This window comes from Macaca mulatta, chromosome 4 (genome assembly GCF_049350105.2).
Source record: "Macaca mulatta isolate MMU2019108-1 chromosome 4, T2T-MMU8v2.0, whole genome shotgun sequence".
Taxonomy (NCBI): Eukaryota; Metazoa; Chordata; class Mammalia; order Primates; family Cercopithecidae; genus Macaca; species Macaca mulatta.
The window spans coordinates 135,336,242-135,352,340 of NC_133409.1; the positions used below are offsets into that span (position 1 = coordinate 135,336,242).

Genomic DNA, 16,099 nt, shown 5'->3' on the forward strand with positions numbered 1-16,099 from the left:
CTAAGCTATAAAGTTCATATGTAATGACCTTCATGATATGCCTCATTTGGAAGGAACTAGTTATCCCACCCCACAGCCCAGATTCTTATCATAACTATGTGAGGAATATTGTAGACACAAGAGGTGTACTAATAGCATAACCAACAGGACCTCCAGTTCTCAACTAAAGGAAAATGGGAAAATAGAAAATATCCTCCTAACATCATAACATTTAGAGTCCTTTGGTGTGAACCAACTGCCTCTTTGAGCAGTATCATGTACTGGACTCATTCCATGAACTCAGATGGAAAAAGAAGTCATACAAATTTAGCACTAGGTTAACAGTACTTTCTCTTTTGCTGGACAATAGACTATAATTAAAATGTACTTCTTTTTAATCTTTTTTTCTCAGGGATTATTCATTTTACTCTTTGGATGCCTCTGGGATCTGAAGGTAAGAGCAATGACAGTTTCTTGTTTCTAGAAAAGCCTGAAGTGCTTGTGGCATGTTGAAGTTACGATAGCTTCTTTTAAACATTGCAGGTACAGGAAGCTTTGCTGAATAAGTTTTCATTGTCACGATGGTCTTCACAGCACTCAAAGGTATACCTTTTCTCTGCAGACTTTTCATTTTGTAACCTCATGTATTCCACTAGCATTATGAAGTATAGAGTACTAAATTATTTCTTTGGGATTTTGATAAATTAGGCTAAATATATTGCATCCTCAATCCCGTCTCCCTCAACAGCTATGTTAGGCATAGATCATTCCATTGTTTTTGCTTCTCAAGTCATTCTGCCTATTAAACAGAGCCACAGAGCTGTCGTTGAGATGCTACTCCACATATTTAAATAGGGTTTAAAATAATGTATGATCTAAACTTAAGGTTGAAATCAAATGTTCAATGAGAAGCAATCTTCTGGGGGGATTCAAGGTATTAGAGAAAACAAATTGAAGAATAATAATGGATAGAATTTTCTATAGTTCATTTTCGAACACAACTATTGCCTTTGGAATATTTGACTGTCTTTCACATGTCAGAAAATACTAGAAGCCTAACAAACAATAAAACTTGTATTTGACAGTTATTGTTCTAATACAGATGATAAGATTCCAGTATTTTAATGTGACCTCTGGGAGTGGGACTAGAGATGCTGCCAGTGACCATAAAGGGTGGAAAATCAATCCTCCTAGAGATAGAAACAACTTTGGTCCCACAAATTTGCCTTGTGATTGTCCCTCTTTTTCTCTCTTCTAGTCAACATCCTTGGGTTCATCCACACCTGTGTTTTCTATGAGTTCTCCAATATCAAGGAGATTTAACAATTTGTTTGGTAAAACAGGTGAGTAGTGGCCTCTAGGTTCTCCCTGCTCACCCAGAACACATTTGATCAAATGGGGAGCCTCAACACCCCTACTCCTTCACCCAGCTCATGGCATTTACCTGAAATGTCCTCTTTTGGGGTAGAAGTTAAATAGAGGAACTTACCTTTTCACAAATCACCAAAAAGTGGGTGTAGAGGGCAGCTGCCTTTGTTGGGCAACTTTTAATAACTCATAAGGAATAAGATTTGGAGAATCTAGACAATGATTTGGAGAGCTGTCTGTCAAAATTTCATCCATCAAAATAAGAACTGTAAATTGCTGACCTTGTCAAACACAGAGTTCTTCTCAAATTATGTTAAATAAGAGTAGATAGGTCATGTTTCAGGGTTATAGGGCAGCAAATAATATATTTAGAAAATCTTACTACAGGATCTCACTATGTAGGTTTGTTTTCCTTTTTTGTTCTTTTTATAAAGTGGGCTTATGTTAAACATTGAAGCATAGAACTGTGCATGTGTTACGTAAGAGATCACCCAAGTTAGCTATTCTATTAGAAATATTCATGGTTAAATTTCTACCTTGGAGATATGAAATGAATGAACTAATAACTTTGGGCAACAGATCTCAGCTATTCTAGGAAATTGAAACCCCTGTCCCAGGCCACCATCCCTCCCCCGCAGGAAAATAAGCCCCAGGATTTCTTCTAGCTTTTTGAAACTGAATAGATTTCACAAATGCAGAGTTGAGAAATGTGTCAATATTCCAGATGAAGGCTTTTCATATGCAAGCAAATTTTGTGAATGCCTATAACTGTTAAAACTCCAGAGGACTTGAGTTTTTTTCCGCTTCAGTTTGATGAATTACTCATGAAACTAGTGGACCTTCACTTCTGATTATGAAAGTCCCAATGGGGCCTGTTTGGGGGCTCTGTAAGCACTGTCACTTTGGTTTATGTTGTCAGCAGCCTCTAAGATCCCCCCAGGCCATGATGGAAACCTTGTTAGCGGTGGCAGTTCAGCAATCTGATGGTAGGGTGGGCACTTCAACCCTTCTCTCGCCCGACATCCACTCTCCACCCACTCCCCGTGCACAGTCCCCACCTCCCAGCAGACACAAGCCTGTGCACTTGCTCCGGGGCTGCCTTCCTTGCTGCACTGACTCTCAGCAGTTCTGTTGACATTCCTGACTCCTGCTTCTTTTCTGGTCCTGCCTTTTCTCCCGCTATAATTTTCTCTTTTCTTTCCCTTTACTCTCTATACAAACCTCCACCTTTGGTAGAGCGTCCAGGTCCCTCCCAAGAGCTTCCCCAAGTCACCACAACCCAAGTGGACCAGGGAGATTCCATCATGCAGATGTTCCCAGACCATGCATGTGATGGCATGTGGAGGGCTTCCCACCTTGAGATCTTCCTGTCCTCTGTAGAAACCTGGCTGCTGGTGTGATGTGAAGTAGTGACTGCTTGTTGGCTGCCACGCATGCATGAGAACGACAGCTCTGTTAGTTCTCTGGCATTTCTGGGTCATGGGAGGAGGGCAGGTATGGGTTGGTTTCCAGGCATGGCCGAGCTTACCTGGTGCCTGGACCACTGCTCCCCTGGGTCCCTTAGGAGATGTTCACAGCCCAAAGTTCATGACAGCTTGTCTTCAAGGCTGAGTTGCTGCTCTGTTTTTCAGGAACGTATAATGTTTCCACCCCAGAAACAACCAGCTCATCCCTGGAAAACTCATCCAGTGCTTATTCGTTGCTCAACTAAGAACAGGATAATCCAACCTACGTGACCTCCTGGGGACAGTGGATGTGCTTTTAAAAAGAGATCCTGGCAAAGCAATGGGGAACGTGTTCTTGGGGCAGGTTTCCGGGAGCAGATGCCAAAAAGACTTTTTCAGAGAGAAGAGGCTTTCTTTTGTAAAGACAGACTAAAAGTAATTGTTATGTTTATGTTTGTTCCCTCCCCCTCCCCCTTGTGTGATACCACATGTGTATAGTATTTAAGTGAAACTCAAGCCCCCCAAGGCCCAACTTCTCTGTCTATATTGTAATATAGAATTTCAAAGAGACATTTTCACTTTTTACACATTGGGCACAAAGATAAGCTTTGATGAACGTAGTAAGTAAAAGGCTACCTAGAAAATACTTCAGTGAATTCTAAGAAGGAAGGAAGGAAGAAAGGAAGGAAGGAAGGGAGGGAAAGAGGGAGAAAGGGAAAAAGAAGAAAAAGAGAAAGATGAAAATAGGAACAAATAAAGACAACATTAAGGGCCACATTTTAAGATTTCCATGTTAATGATCTAATATAATCACTCAGATAGTGCAACACTGAGAATTTTTTTAATGGCCCAAAAATGGAAACTGAAAGTCAGCCACAGGGAATGAATGCTTTGGGCAGTGTCTTCCTGATGTCTTCTTAGCTAAGAGGAGGGAAAAAAGGCTGAAAAAATAGGGAGGAAATTCCTTCATCAGAACCACTTCAAGTGGATAATAATATTTATAAGAAATGAATGGAAGGAAATATGATTCTCCTGACGCTAAACACATGCATATATACTTTGTATGTTAAAGTTTGAACTAAGTGAATGTATCTGCGGAGGAAGTATTATAAAGATACGTCATTAGATCCAAGTGCAGATTACATTTTTATAGTTTATCAGAAAAGCCTTATATATTTGTTCCACATTTTGAAAGCAAAAAATGTATTTTTTACATACCCTTCAATTGCCAAATTTGATACATTGCACTGAAGACAGACCCTGTCATATAGTTAATGGCTTTAAGCAGGTACTTCTCTGTGCAGTATAGATTTTAATAATCTTATAGCATTGTACATTATTATTGCTGTTGTCACTGTTATTGTTACTGTGGATAATGGCCCTTGGTGTGTTGTATAGCTCCCTATGTATTCTCTGTTTCCATCTTTAAGTTCCCAGACCAATATACATTAAGAGCTTTGCATGGTCTAAGTTGTGTTTATTCCAACCACTCAGAAAGCTCCTGGAAAGAAATTTTACATTTGGCTGTTCTGTGCTCCTAATGACACTTGACCTTGTTGAACAAATGGCAGAACCTTTCCCAAGGATTTGATTGTGAATTATCTGCATGTGTGCTTCTTTTTTTGGTGTGTATGTATTTCATTAAAAAATATAAATATTTATGAAAATAGCATCCATATTAGAGTTAACTCATATTAGAGTTAATAGCATCCATATTAGAGTGAATAACCATGTGCTATTGATACAGCAACCCTACATTGCAAATAGAAGTCCTATCCCAAAAGGAAAATGAGACAAAAATAGAGATGTGGGACTACTCAGGATATGTGGGCTGTGTGGCAACATAAATGGGCACAGCCATTAGGAAGATGGGGCAAAAGAGGCTGAGATTCAACAGCCATTTCTTTATTGAGGTTCAAAGGAGTTTTCTTTTAATATTTTAATCCTTTAACATATCTTCTTTTTATTTTAAATTTTAAATTCTACTTAAATTCTGCTTCTGCCTCTCTTTTCTTCATAGAGAAGGAGAGGCATGGGGCAGAGGTGGGACAGTTAACGTAAATGAATTCTTTATTTCTACATATTCACAAATGACATAGACATCTACTCCCACATTTGCCTGAGAATTGTCGCATCCCTGTCCCAAATGAATGGTGCATTACCAAAAGTCCCTAAAGGAAATCATTGTTATGCTGTAAGTGCATGCCACATTCTTCAGGAATGATCAACTTTGGGCAGAGCTTGGTACTAAGAAGATGGAGACAGAGGTTGGGTTGGGAGAAATCCCTTGAATTAGAATTAGAATTAGAATTAGAGAAAGAAGGCCTTTGACTGATTTGGTTCCTGAAGTTATATCAAGAAGAATCGAGCCAGGCTTGGAGCCCAATGTTAGCAGGGCTATCTTGACATGATCAATCAAGGAAAGCACACAGTATTGGGAGCAGGATGTGGTTGTCATGCTCAAAAATTCAGTGGGACAAGAAACGCTGAACTTCCACCCACTTCAGCCAAGATCCCTCGGGGAATCACTGTGTTCAACCCTCTGAAGGGAACTTTCATTATAGCAGGAGCCTGTGGGAGTTACACAGGATGTGGATCTGCCCCACTGCTCCACTCGTTAACTGGGGCATATTCCCTTATCCCCAGCACACACAAATACACACATGCGCACATGTGCACATACATACATGCATGTGCTTTCACCCTTTCAAGCCACAGCACTGGGTCCAAATTCCAGAAAAGCTATGAAAGCAAATAATTGGAGAAACACTTGCTGGTTTTCTGCCCACTGCAATACGCATTAGCCCAGCCACTACCCTTTCTCAAGAACACCCTAAAATGAACAGTAGAATTCAAAATTGTAGAAGAGCAGCTATGAAGCTGAGAATTTTATGAATGCAGGAACCTTGCTCGGCCCTGAGGTTGCCATCTCTCAATCAGCAATGATTACAAGGCTATTAGTAGCAGATTTCTGAGAATGAAGGCACATTGAGTTGTGCGATCTACTTTGTTTGTAAGGTGCCCAGTGCTTCCCTGTGTTTCTGACATCTCTCAGTGTATAAAGTCCATTCCCTGGGCCTAAACTTTCTTGCATTAGGAGCTTTCCATTAAGTCAGTTTCTTGCAAAGGGCTCTGTCCTAATGCGTCAGAGTCTGTGAGGTTAGAACATTCACAAATGAGCAGTTAATACAGATTACAGGAATATTCTCTGGGAATATTCTAAGTCCAGACTAACACATCATTTCTTGAGTAAGCCAGATGTCTGCCATCCTCCTCCCCCATTTCTTATTGTTTACATGGGGAAACAGTTAAATAAATGTCCGTGGGGTTTTCAGGATGTAGGTTGCTAAGGTCAGAAATTAAGAAAGACTGTGGGAAGTCACAGCCTTTTGTGGTTTGTATAGAGAATTTCAAAAAGATCCATGTTGGAATGCTTCAGAAAAAAAAAAGTTATATGGAGATGAGAAAGATTACAGCAATTAGTACATATAGAAAGGAGGTGTGGGCGAGTTATTGAGGTGAATGGAGCAGGAAATCACAATCATTTGAAGACAAAAAGAAATAGGTGGTCCTAGAAATGCCAGGTAGGTGGAATGCATTTATTTTGTGTCATGTGATGGTGAAGTCAAATAAGGCCTCCTCATCTCAAAGAGGAAACCCAGTGACCCAGGCCAGTAAAAGTGTGATTCTTCAAGTGTCCAAAATGAAGGTGGAACTTACCGGGCACATACCTTCTGATTGTGTTTTTAAAAGGGCAATTGGAATAGTGTTTCATCATTTCAAGAGCCCGGTAGTTTAGCGTTAATATTAGGTTCTATTGGTTTCTAAAATTATGACTTGGGATTTAAAATTGCATCATGTATGCCAGCACACAGCTATGCTTCCTTTCCATACTATAACAATGAAATATCTAATGAGATCTCTTGAGCTATCTTTGTAGTAATTGTGTGTCTTCTTGCAATGTGGTGCTGCCCTGCTCAGTCTTCTGCATGTCACCCAGAATGCAGCTCCATTTTCCAAACAGCAAACTATCCTTTCCATCTTCCAGGCATGGAGGAGGCCAGCAGCTCGCTGCTGAACTCAACTGGCTGGCAGGGCTGATGGCTTCCCTCACGCCATCTGCACTTCCAAGCCGTGTGCAAAGATCCATCACGTTATAGAAGGTTTAAACAAGGGTCCTTGAAGTAAAGTTTTCAGAAACAAATTGTCTGGCAAACAAAGAGATGCCTGTTCCAACATTTGTGTGTGGATGGCTTGGAATTTTCATTGACAGCTGAAAATAGAGCCCTCATTTCCTACAGATGAATATACAGGATGTGAGGGCTCTATTTATCCTCTAGCACATTCTCGATGGAAACCAAGTTTCCCACTCTTAGTGAATATGGAGTGGACAGAAGAAGAAGAGAAGGGAGATGGGACAACTCCCGAAGCCCGCTCTGTGCCAGACACCAGTTCTTATCTCCAAATACCATCTGTATGTGTTAGGGGTGGGCGTGGGGGCCTTGGTCGTGGTGTCCTACGATTCAGACACAGCCGTCCTGTCTATTCTTAAATGATTTTATACACACGCATCCTTCTCTTTTAACCTGTAAACTTTGAGACGACATTGAAAAGCCACCAGTGTCCACAACAGGTCCCTCCGCACACATCGGGCATGGTTAGGAGATACATGAGCCTGTTCCCACCCCAGGGTTTTTATTCTCTCATGCAGAGCCAAGTGAAGGATGCCAGTGACTATTGAAGCCTAAACAGAACAAACCCAGGATCCTGGACAGGGGGAAATGGCTTTATTCTCAGCATGAAAGGCAAGAGGACCTGATTGGGCAAGTGGTGGGCAGATTGCTGTCACGGCCCACTTCTGATGACATTAAACAACAAAACCCAGGAATGACTTTGGGCCCTGCCTTTTTCGGATTTTGATTGGTGCCATCCTGAGTCTTCCATCCTGCCAGCCAGCCGGCACCGCAGCAGTTGTGGGAAGAGGAATTTGACTTTGATTAACCGAGAAAAACTGTGCACGCGTTTTCTGTTTTATTTATTTATTTTTTCCTGGAACTGTGAGGGTTTTCCCATGCCCCAGGGGCTCCCTCACAGCTGTCCTATCCCAAGCATTCCCGACAGGAATCTCCAGCTGGGCCGGAGTGACAGCTGGCCTCCAGCACTGCAGCTCCACAACCACCGCCTGCGTCTCCTGAGGCTCGCGCGCCCCCTGGTGGGCTTGAAAGGAAGTGTCCCCGTTGCGGTCCGGCCTCAGGAAGCGCGTGGGAGGCCGAATCAGTCCCGCGGATGACGCGCCCAATGAGCTATGTTCAGGAAGTAGTATGATCACATGGACAGAGCGAAGGTCAAGGCATAGTGGATAACAGAAACCAGGAATGAAAAAAATCTCTTTCACTCCCGCCTCCTAATACTTTTATATTATGATCCTTGCAGAGGAAAGGGTAGTCAGAAAGCCACGTAGGAATGTGGAGGGAGTTTCACACACGTAGTTTCAGTGTGTGAAAGGCGAAGGAAATTTAGGGCCCCCAATTCACTATGCAAAAAGGAAAAAAATTAAGATGGAAGCTGAGTCAAGCAAGAAACAGCTTTTTCCTTCTGTTGCTAAGCAAATAGCTATTAGATGAAAGGCCAGATATCTCCACAGATGGCTACAGTAGGTTCACCTTTTATGTAAAGTGCCAATTTACTGAGATGAATAGATCACTGGCTGTTCCCCTAGCTGCTCCTTTTCTCCTACAAGGCATAGATTCAGCGATGTGACCATACCCTCCCTCTTTCGTCTCCACTTTTCCCCTTTAAATACTGAATCCCTCAAAATATCTTTGCAGAAAGACACAGACCACAGACTGTCTCTGTGATTCTGTGTTCCTTTATTCCAGGCTTGTTCTTAACTTTGGCAAAATAAACTTCTAAGTTGATTGAGACCTGTCTCAGAGACTGGTTTACAAGTGTGCCTAGCACATCCACAGGCAGGCATACATTTCTGAGGCATACTCACTGGGATAGCTCCTTCCTTTCTCTGTCCCCCCTCACTGATTGACTCTCATTTATGGCACTAACAGCAAAGCTGAAAGCCCCGAAAATGATCTAGTTCACCCATTCCAGATAGGCTGCTGGAAGGTCGTTTGAGGAAGAAAAATGGGTGCCTTCCATGTTTCATGGGAACCTAATAGTTTTTCCATCAAGGCAGCTGCAAAAGGATTAACATAGGTGGTCTCCTATTCCCTTTCCTAATTCATCCATTGAAAGCCACTGCTGGCCTGGATTTTCATTTTCAATCTATGAAGAATCTGCAGATGAATCTGCAGCTATCCCAGGGCTATCTGACAGTCCAGCCGGCAGCTGAGGCTGGATGGCAAGTTCCTACCCTAGCCTCTGAGCACACATTGCTAACATGTGATCCGAGAAGACCCAGGAGAAGTCAACAGGGCCAACTGCCAGCAGGGCTGGTCCTTGGAGTAGAGGGACAAACTGAACTGGCCTTAAGTAATGAGGCAGACAGCTTCCCAGTTTGAGGGGGATGTCACACACCTTGGCCTGTTGCTCCTATCCCCTCGAAATAGCTCTCACACCTTCTCCCTCATGTTGGACATTCCTTTTACAAAAACCAAAATCTCAAGGACAGATAAGATTAACAAGGTTAATCTCAGGTTAATCTCAAAGAGAGAAAATGTACGCAAATATACTTCTGGGTGAGAAACACAGTAACTTAAATTTACCATCGAATGAAAATGACTGGTAACTATGTAACTATGTTAACCAACATTTTTTGAGCTCTTGCTGTGTACCTGATGCTGTTCTAAGATTTTTATGCATATAATCTCATTTAAACAGTATACCAAACCAAAAGTAACTAAAGATTCTTTTTCTTCGCATTTTTAGAGGAAAAAAATTGAGCACAGAGAGGTAAATAACTTGCCCACAGTCACACAGCTGAGGACCAGTAGAACCAGGATCTAAATGCAGTGTCTGACCTAGAACATGGACATGTATCCACCACCTTATACTGCTTCTCTGTGCAACCTGATGCCAGTTACTTTCTTAAAAGTAGGCTTCCATAGCAGGAAGAGTTTCAAATGCACAAAATGAGAGGGAAGACAACAGTGACAGAGAGGGTGGAGGAGTTAAGGCTTCATCTCGCTTTATAATTCTACCTTGGGTCAGCCCAGGACATAATGACCAATGCTCTGAGCAAACTTCAGAGTGCGCCTACTTCCTTTTTAAGTCTCTGATGAAGCATCAAAGAATTCCTGCTGTGCTGCTTTATTAAAGGTAGATATCAACTTAGCTGTCTAGTGGACCCCCCAGCTTCAGTCTTCATTTAAGTGAGCTTCCTGTAAGGTCTCAATCACCACTGTTGTTGTTTTTATTTACGTCTCGGATCTATCAAGAATTCTGGGAGTGTTGGATGGCATTTAGATACGTAGGAAGAAAATATGGCTTCCCAGAAATGAAGAGTGATTCTGAGGCTACGTTTAAACATATCAAGTGGAGAATTGGAGCATTTGCCCTATTACGTTTAGCTAAGTCATGATTTTCCTTATGACATGCAGACTGAAACAGCAGCTGATTTGCTACTTGAATGCTTTGCATTCTTTGCTTCAGTTTGCATGGACAGGTGTATTGGGCTGTTCTTCAGCATTGATTGACAGCCAGTTCGGCAAATGTGGTATGGTGGTTAAGAGCATTGGTTCTAGAGCCAAACTGTGTGCTTTTCAATTGTAGGTTCACCACTTCTTAGTTTGACTTTTGGTAAAATAACTCTTTCTGCCTCAATTTGCACTATGTGAAAGGAGATAATAATGGCACAGGCTCCATGGGTTGTTATAAAATTCTTATAAAGCCTACAAAACCATATCTGGCATGCAATTATTGATGAATAAACTTAGTCTTCATTATTTTACATCATACTGTGTATGCATAAACATTACAGTAGATATGCATCATACACACATATATACAACATGCATCACAACTTGGCCAAATTTATTAGGGCAAATATCTCAATTCTCCACTTGATATGTTTAAAGACAGTCTCAGAATCACATTTCATTTCTGAGAAGTCATATTTTCTTCCTATGTGTCTAAATAATATCCAACACTCAGAATACATGATAGATCTTGATAGAACTCAGATTTAGACACCAGCTCTATTCAGAATCAAACTACATATGCCTTTCACATTGTCACATTTAATTCATGGTTAAGAGCTTTTGAGAATAACGTCAAAGGTATATGATATCCTCAATCATAACTTTACCAAAGTTTGAGTTTAAATCTTGCTCATTATGAAGCCAGAATTGGTGAATAATTCACATAACAAGTGTGTGAGCCTGGTTAACTTCCTCATGTCTGCATTTCAAATCAGTTTTGGTGATCTTACATATTACATAATTTTATTTAATCCTCAAACTAATTTTGTTATTTCTTTTCTTTACAGATGAACCAATTATGCACTATAGCAGTGGTACTAATTAAGGCTTTCTCAGTTACAGGTAATAGAACCACACTCAAACTCATTTAAGCAAAAGTAGGCACTTACCATATAATAGGGAAAGATACTAGATTAGTATACCTTCAGGTACAGCTAAATTCAGGTGCCCAAACAGTGTTCTCAGAGTTCTGGCTCTTCCTTTTGGGTTGTTGTCTCTCTTTGTGTATTTATTTCATTCCAAGGTAGATCTTCAGGGAGAGAAATTTATGAGGTCCTTAGACCCATAGATTGAAGTTTAAAAAGAAGACCAACCCTTTTCTTCTCCAAATGTACATGTATATATGGCAGTACAGGGTATCATGATTGGCGTAGTCTGAGCCATATGCTGGCCCCATAGAAATAATTATATCCATTAGGATAATGTTTTCTATGAGTACCAGACATTCAAAATAACAGTAACTTAAAGTAGAAGTTTATTTCGCTAACACAGATAAGCAGCCCAAGACTGGTGTGGCAGCCTGGCCCAATGCAGTTCTCAGAAATCCAGATACTTTCTATATTTTAATCTGCTTTTCCCAAGGTCACAGCATGGCCCCATTTGGCAGCTCTCACTCTGGCCATTACGTCACCTTATCAGTCATTAGGATAGAGGAAGGGACTGCAGGTGTGCACCAAGACTCCTTTAGGAAAGGTTCCCAGAAGCTCACATGCAACATTCCTGCTTCCATTCCATTGGCATGAATTTGGTCACACTACCTCACTGTATCAGTCCATTTTCACACTACTATAAAGAACTACCTGAGACTGGGTAATTTGTAAAGGAAAGAGGTTTAATTGACTAGCAGTTCCGCAAAGCGGGGGAAGCCTCAAGAAACTTACAATCATAGTGGAAGGCAAAGGGGAAGCAAGGCACATCTTACATGGCAGCAAGACTTGAAAGTGAGAGAGCAAGGAGGTGTGCCACACTTTAAAACCATCGGCTCTCATGAGAACTCGCTTACCGTCGCAAGAATAGCATAGGTGAAACCACCCCCATGATCCAATCACCTCTCACCAGTTCCCTCCCTCCACATATGGGGATTACAATTCAAGATGAGACTTGGGTGGGGACACAGTGACAAACCATATCACCCATCTACTTGCAAAGGAAGCAGGAGAATGTAAACCAGACTCTGAGTAGCCATTTGACCAGTTGGAGTTTGGAGATTCTACTACTGAGAAAAGAAGAATGGATGTTGGTGACCATTTTTGTTGGGGGCTAATCATCTGAACATCTCCTGTACCTCCTGCTCTCTTCTCATACCTTTCTTAAGACCCCATTTTTGTATTCTCCTTTTATACTCTTGACCAGATAGGATCTTTAAATGCTTTTAATGATTTTCATTGAGTTGGTGAGCCACACATGGGGTCAATTTGTCCTAAATTTGTCTAGGCCCTAAGGGATGCTGTGACCCAGATGAGGCCCATGTCTCAATCCATTCTGGGATTCCAGGACTAGTCCTTGGCAAAACTGTGGAAGGCAAAGAGAGATGGGTCCTGTCTTTACTCTGATATCACTGTTAGCTGCAGCTCTTACACACGTACAAACACACACAAACACACACACACACATCCACACATACATCCTATTGGGCTGCCCTACCCATATAAAATCTTTCCTATTGAATTTTTTCACATCAGTACTCATTAGAGGTCACTGGCACCTGACTCCATTATCTCCTATCCCCCATGCATGAGGGTTTTCAAGAGTTTTCTAAATGATAGTCACAGCAACAGGATAACTATAAATCCTTTCACACTTTTCTTTGCTTAGAGACTTTTGAAAAACATATTTATATTAAAACTGACATAAGAAAGGTGTTTTAGCCATATTTATAAACCCATAGAAATTTGAGTAGGTGACCAATCATCCATAAAACTGATATCTCTAATAAGGAAAACCAAGTAAAAAAGACTTTTACATAGTGTTCGATATAGTTTAGCCTATATTTTATAGCACCTTCCAAACCTCTGATCTTATTAAGCTTTTCTGTAGTCAAACAAGAATAATATATTCTGCTATTAAGTGGCTCTGCAACTTATCCTCTCCAGAATTGCCTCAGTTTACCCAAATACAAGATTACTCAAATACAGAATCTCAAAAATTTCATCAAGCCATAAAACAAATGATATAATTCATGAGAAAGGAGGAGATCAAGAAGGGAAGGTGTAAGATCATCTGTAATTTGCTTGTAAATGCCTCCATATAGGTATTACACTGTATACAGCATGCAGGGGGACTACAATCCATACCCTGGGGAGGTTAAATAGTATGCAAAGTATTCTGAAAAGGAACACACACTCCAAGAGCAGTTAGTTAGTATTTGAAAGATCCTAATCAAAAGTCTCTACTGGAGAAATATCTGTTGCAAAACTTTAAATATTTATATAGCAAGCCATACCAGAGGGTTTGTTATTAGTATAAAGGACGCTTGAAATAATTTTTGCATTGGTTAAATACAATTATCAAGATAGCTATAGGTACAATACTCTGGCAGGGCCCCAGTGAACTAACTTTTGGGGTAGAACCTTAGACTAGAACTCTATTTGGTCCTAGTTTTCCCTTACTTAATACAAGATTTCATTGGCTGACCCAACTAGACCAGTGACTCCCAATCAGTAATGATTTTGCCCCTCAGGTGGACATATGTCAATGTCTTAGAGATTTGGGGTTGTCACTACTGGGGAAGTGTGCTACAAGCATCCAGTAAGTAGAGGCCAGGGATGCCGCTAAACAGATCACAATGCACAGAACAGCCCTCACAGAAAAGAATATCCAGCTCAAAATATCACCAGGGCTGAGGTTTGGAAACCCTAAGGTAGAGAGTTGACTGATGCTGGTCTTCAGATTATTTGGCTGCATGTGTCTAGAATGAATCTTTAAACCAAGAGGCTTGGTGGTGGAGCACTTAAAAGGACAGAGCAGAGGCTTCCCTACACATATGAAACAGATTGGATGGCTATTTGTGTGCTTGATGGTTAACAAATATGAATGTGTAGCAGAATTTAGTTCAAATCTTGATTCATTTTAACATCATTAGAGAGGGGGTTAGAGTTCCCACCCACTTCTAATTATCAGAGGCTCCAGATATTACTGAAAGAACCTGACATTTGTGAATGGCCAGATTGGCTCAAGTCAGTTCACAGGAGGAAAAGATACAGATAGGGATGTATTAAGGATATCGTGGTGGAAGCATGAGACATTTTCAAAATTTGAAGCCACTATGACTTATTCTCATTATGTAAGGTTATAGAAGTCAGAACTCAGATGCAGGGAGGATTTCCCACATGTTTCATGTTGCTCATCTAAATCCCGAATTCCACACTGCCTACAGATTATGAAATGCTTAATTTCTACCCACTCCACATCCTACATGCCCACTCTGCCATCACCATGCCAACACCTTAAAAGAATAAAGTATCTGCTAGTCCTTCTGGAATGACTGACGGCTTTGGGCTCAAAGAAAAGCTGAATACCATATCAGATTTATGGTGAGCCAGATCATTAATCAATCAACAGAGGTGACCATTAATCACCAAAACTGATGAACATAGATAGTAGGCATGGTGCTGGATGAGAATCTAGAGAGAAATAAATATCAAAATGCTTTCCCCCCATTCTGGTACCTCCTTATCATTATTTTGACCTAGCGGTTTTAATTTGCAGTACTAGATGAAAATACTACGTTGTCTTTGAAATTTGAGCTTCTGCTACCTCCAGAGAGAAACTCATGTATTTAAGAAATGTTGTCGTTGGTTTGGGTTTGGGGCCTTTCCACATGAGATGGACCACAGCATGCTCCTTTTAATAAAACAAAAGGAAAATAACAGCAGCAGCGCAACAAAGCCTAGAGTTCACTTCTGAGGTCAGATACTGAGCAGAGTGTTAAAGGCACGGCTTTCTTTAGGCCTAACTGTGAGGTTAGTGGAGGGTTTGCAGGAATGTGAAGCACAGCAAGAAACAAAGCTGGAATCCATTTCCAAGCTGGTCTTTGGAGATAATACAATTGGGCTGGTGACAGGATAGCTTCCTATCTAGTCTGAACATTGAATAGTAATATTTTCATGCATATTGAACTCTGAGATAGGTTCATATTCATTATCCCATTGTATTACTCTGCTACTCTGTAGGTAGTAAAGTCATGTGGAAGGAGATAGTCAGCTATTATTTCCATTTGACAAGTTAGTAAACTAAGATCAAGAGCTTAAATGATTTCTTACTAAAATTACCCAGCTAGCTGGATGGGCAATCCAAGCCTGCAGCCAGGACGCTTGGCTTCTAGACCTGTTTTCTATCCATTAGAGCAGTGGTTCTCAAGGTGTCTGTGAGGTGGGGGTTGTGGGGCAGTCAGTAGCAGTAGCAGCATGGCCCAGGAACTTATTAGATTCTGGCACATTCTTATATCTTGTTAGATCCTGGCACATTTAAGAATGCGCATTATTAGATCCCACCCTAGATCTACTGACCCAGAAACTCTGGGGATGGGGCCCTGTAATCTGTTTTACTCAGCCCTCCCTGGGATATGGATGTACCTCAAGTTTGAGAGTTATTGCCCTCAGGGGTGCTGTTTTCACTTGCTAGAAACTGTTCTTATACCTTTGCATTAAAGAAACTCTTGTTAATCTCTCATTTTGTTTCCAGTGCATTTTAACTCTACAAAATTGTCATAAAATATCTACTTACAAAGCCTGATAACTTAAAGGACCACTCAGAACCCTTAAAAGCTTTTCTTTTATTAAACTTACAGAGTTGACTCTTTGCTGATTGGGTATAGAAACTTTAGCTTTTTTTTTTTTCCCTAGCTATCTATCTTGGAACTTGATCTATCTTGGA

At 40.9% G+C, this 16,099-nt stretch overlaps 1 protein-coding gene across 8 annotated transcripts in view; it reads left to right on the top strand.

Annotated features, from left to right (window-relative positions):
- The window catches only part of ADGRF5 (adhesion G protein-coupled receptor F5), a 102,843-nt gene extending 98,591 nt beyond the window's left edge, over nucleotides 1–4,252 (top strand). For 4 of the 8 annotated variants that reach the window (XM_077999824.1, XM_077999826.1, XM_015136505.3 and 1 more), the window contains 5 exons: nucleotides 392–433; nucleotides 523–582; nucleotides 1,238–1,322; nucleotides 2,267–2,333; nucleotides 2,979–4,252. In XM_077999824.1, coding sequence (XP_077855950.1) covers nucleotides 392–433; nucleotides 523–582; nucleotides 1,238–1,322; nucleotides 2,267–2,331 — 252 coding nt within the window. In that variant the 3' untranslated portion in view covers nucleotides 2,332–2,333; nucleotides 2,979–4,252. The remainder of the gene's footprint in view (nucleotides 1–391; nucleotides 434–522; nucleotides 583–1,237; nucleotides 1,323–2,266; nucleotides 2,334–2,978) is intronic. The other 4 variants (XM_015136504.3, XM_015136507.3, XM_015136502.3 and 1 more) reach the window with 1 other exon arrangement.
- Nucleotides 4,253–16,099: the final 11,847 nt, after the last annotated feature.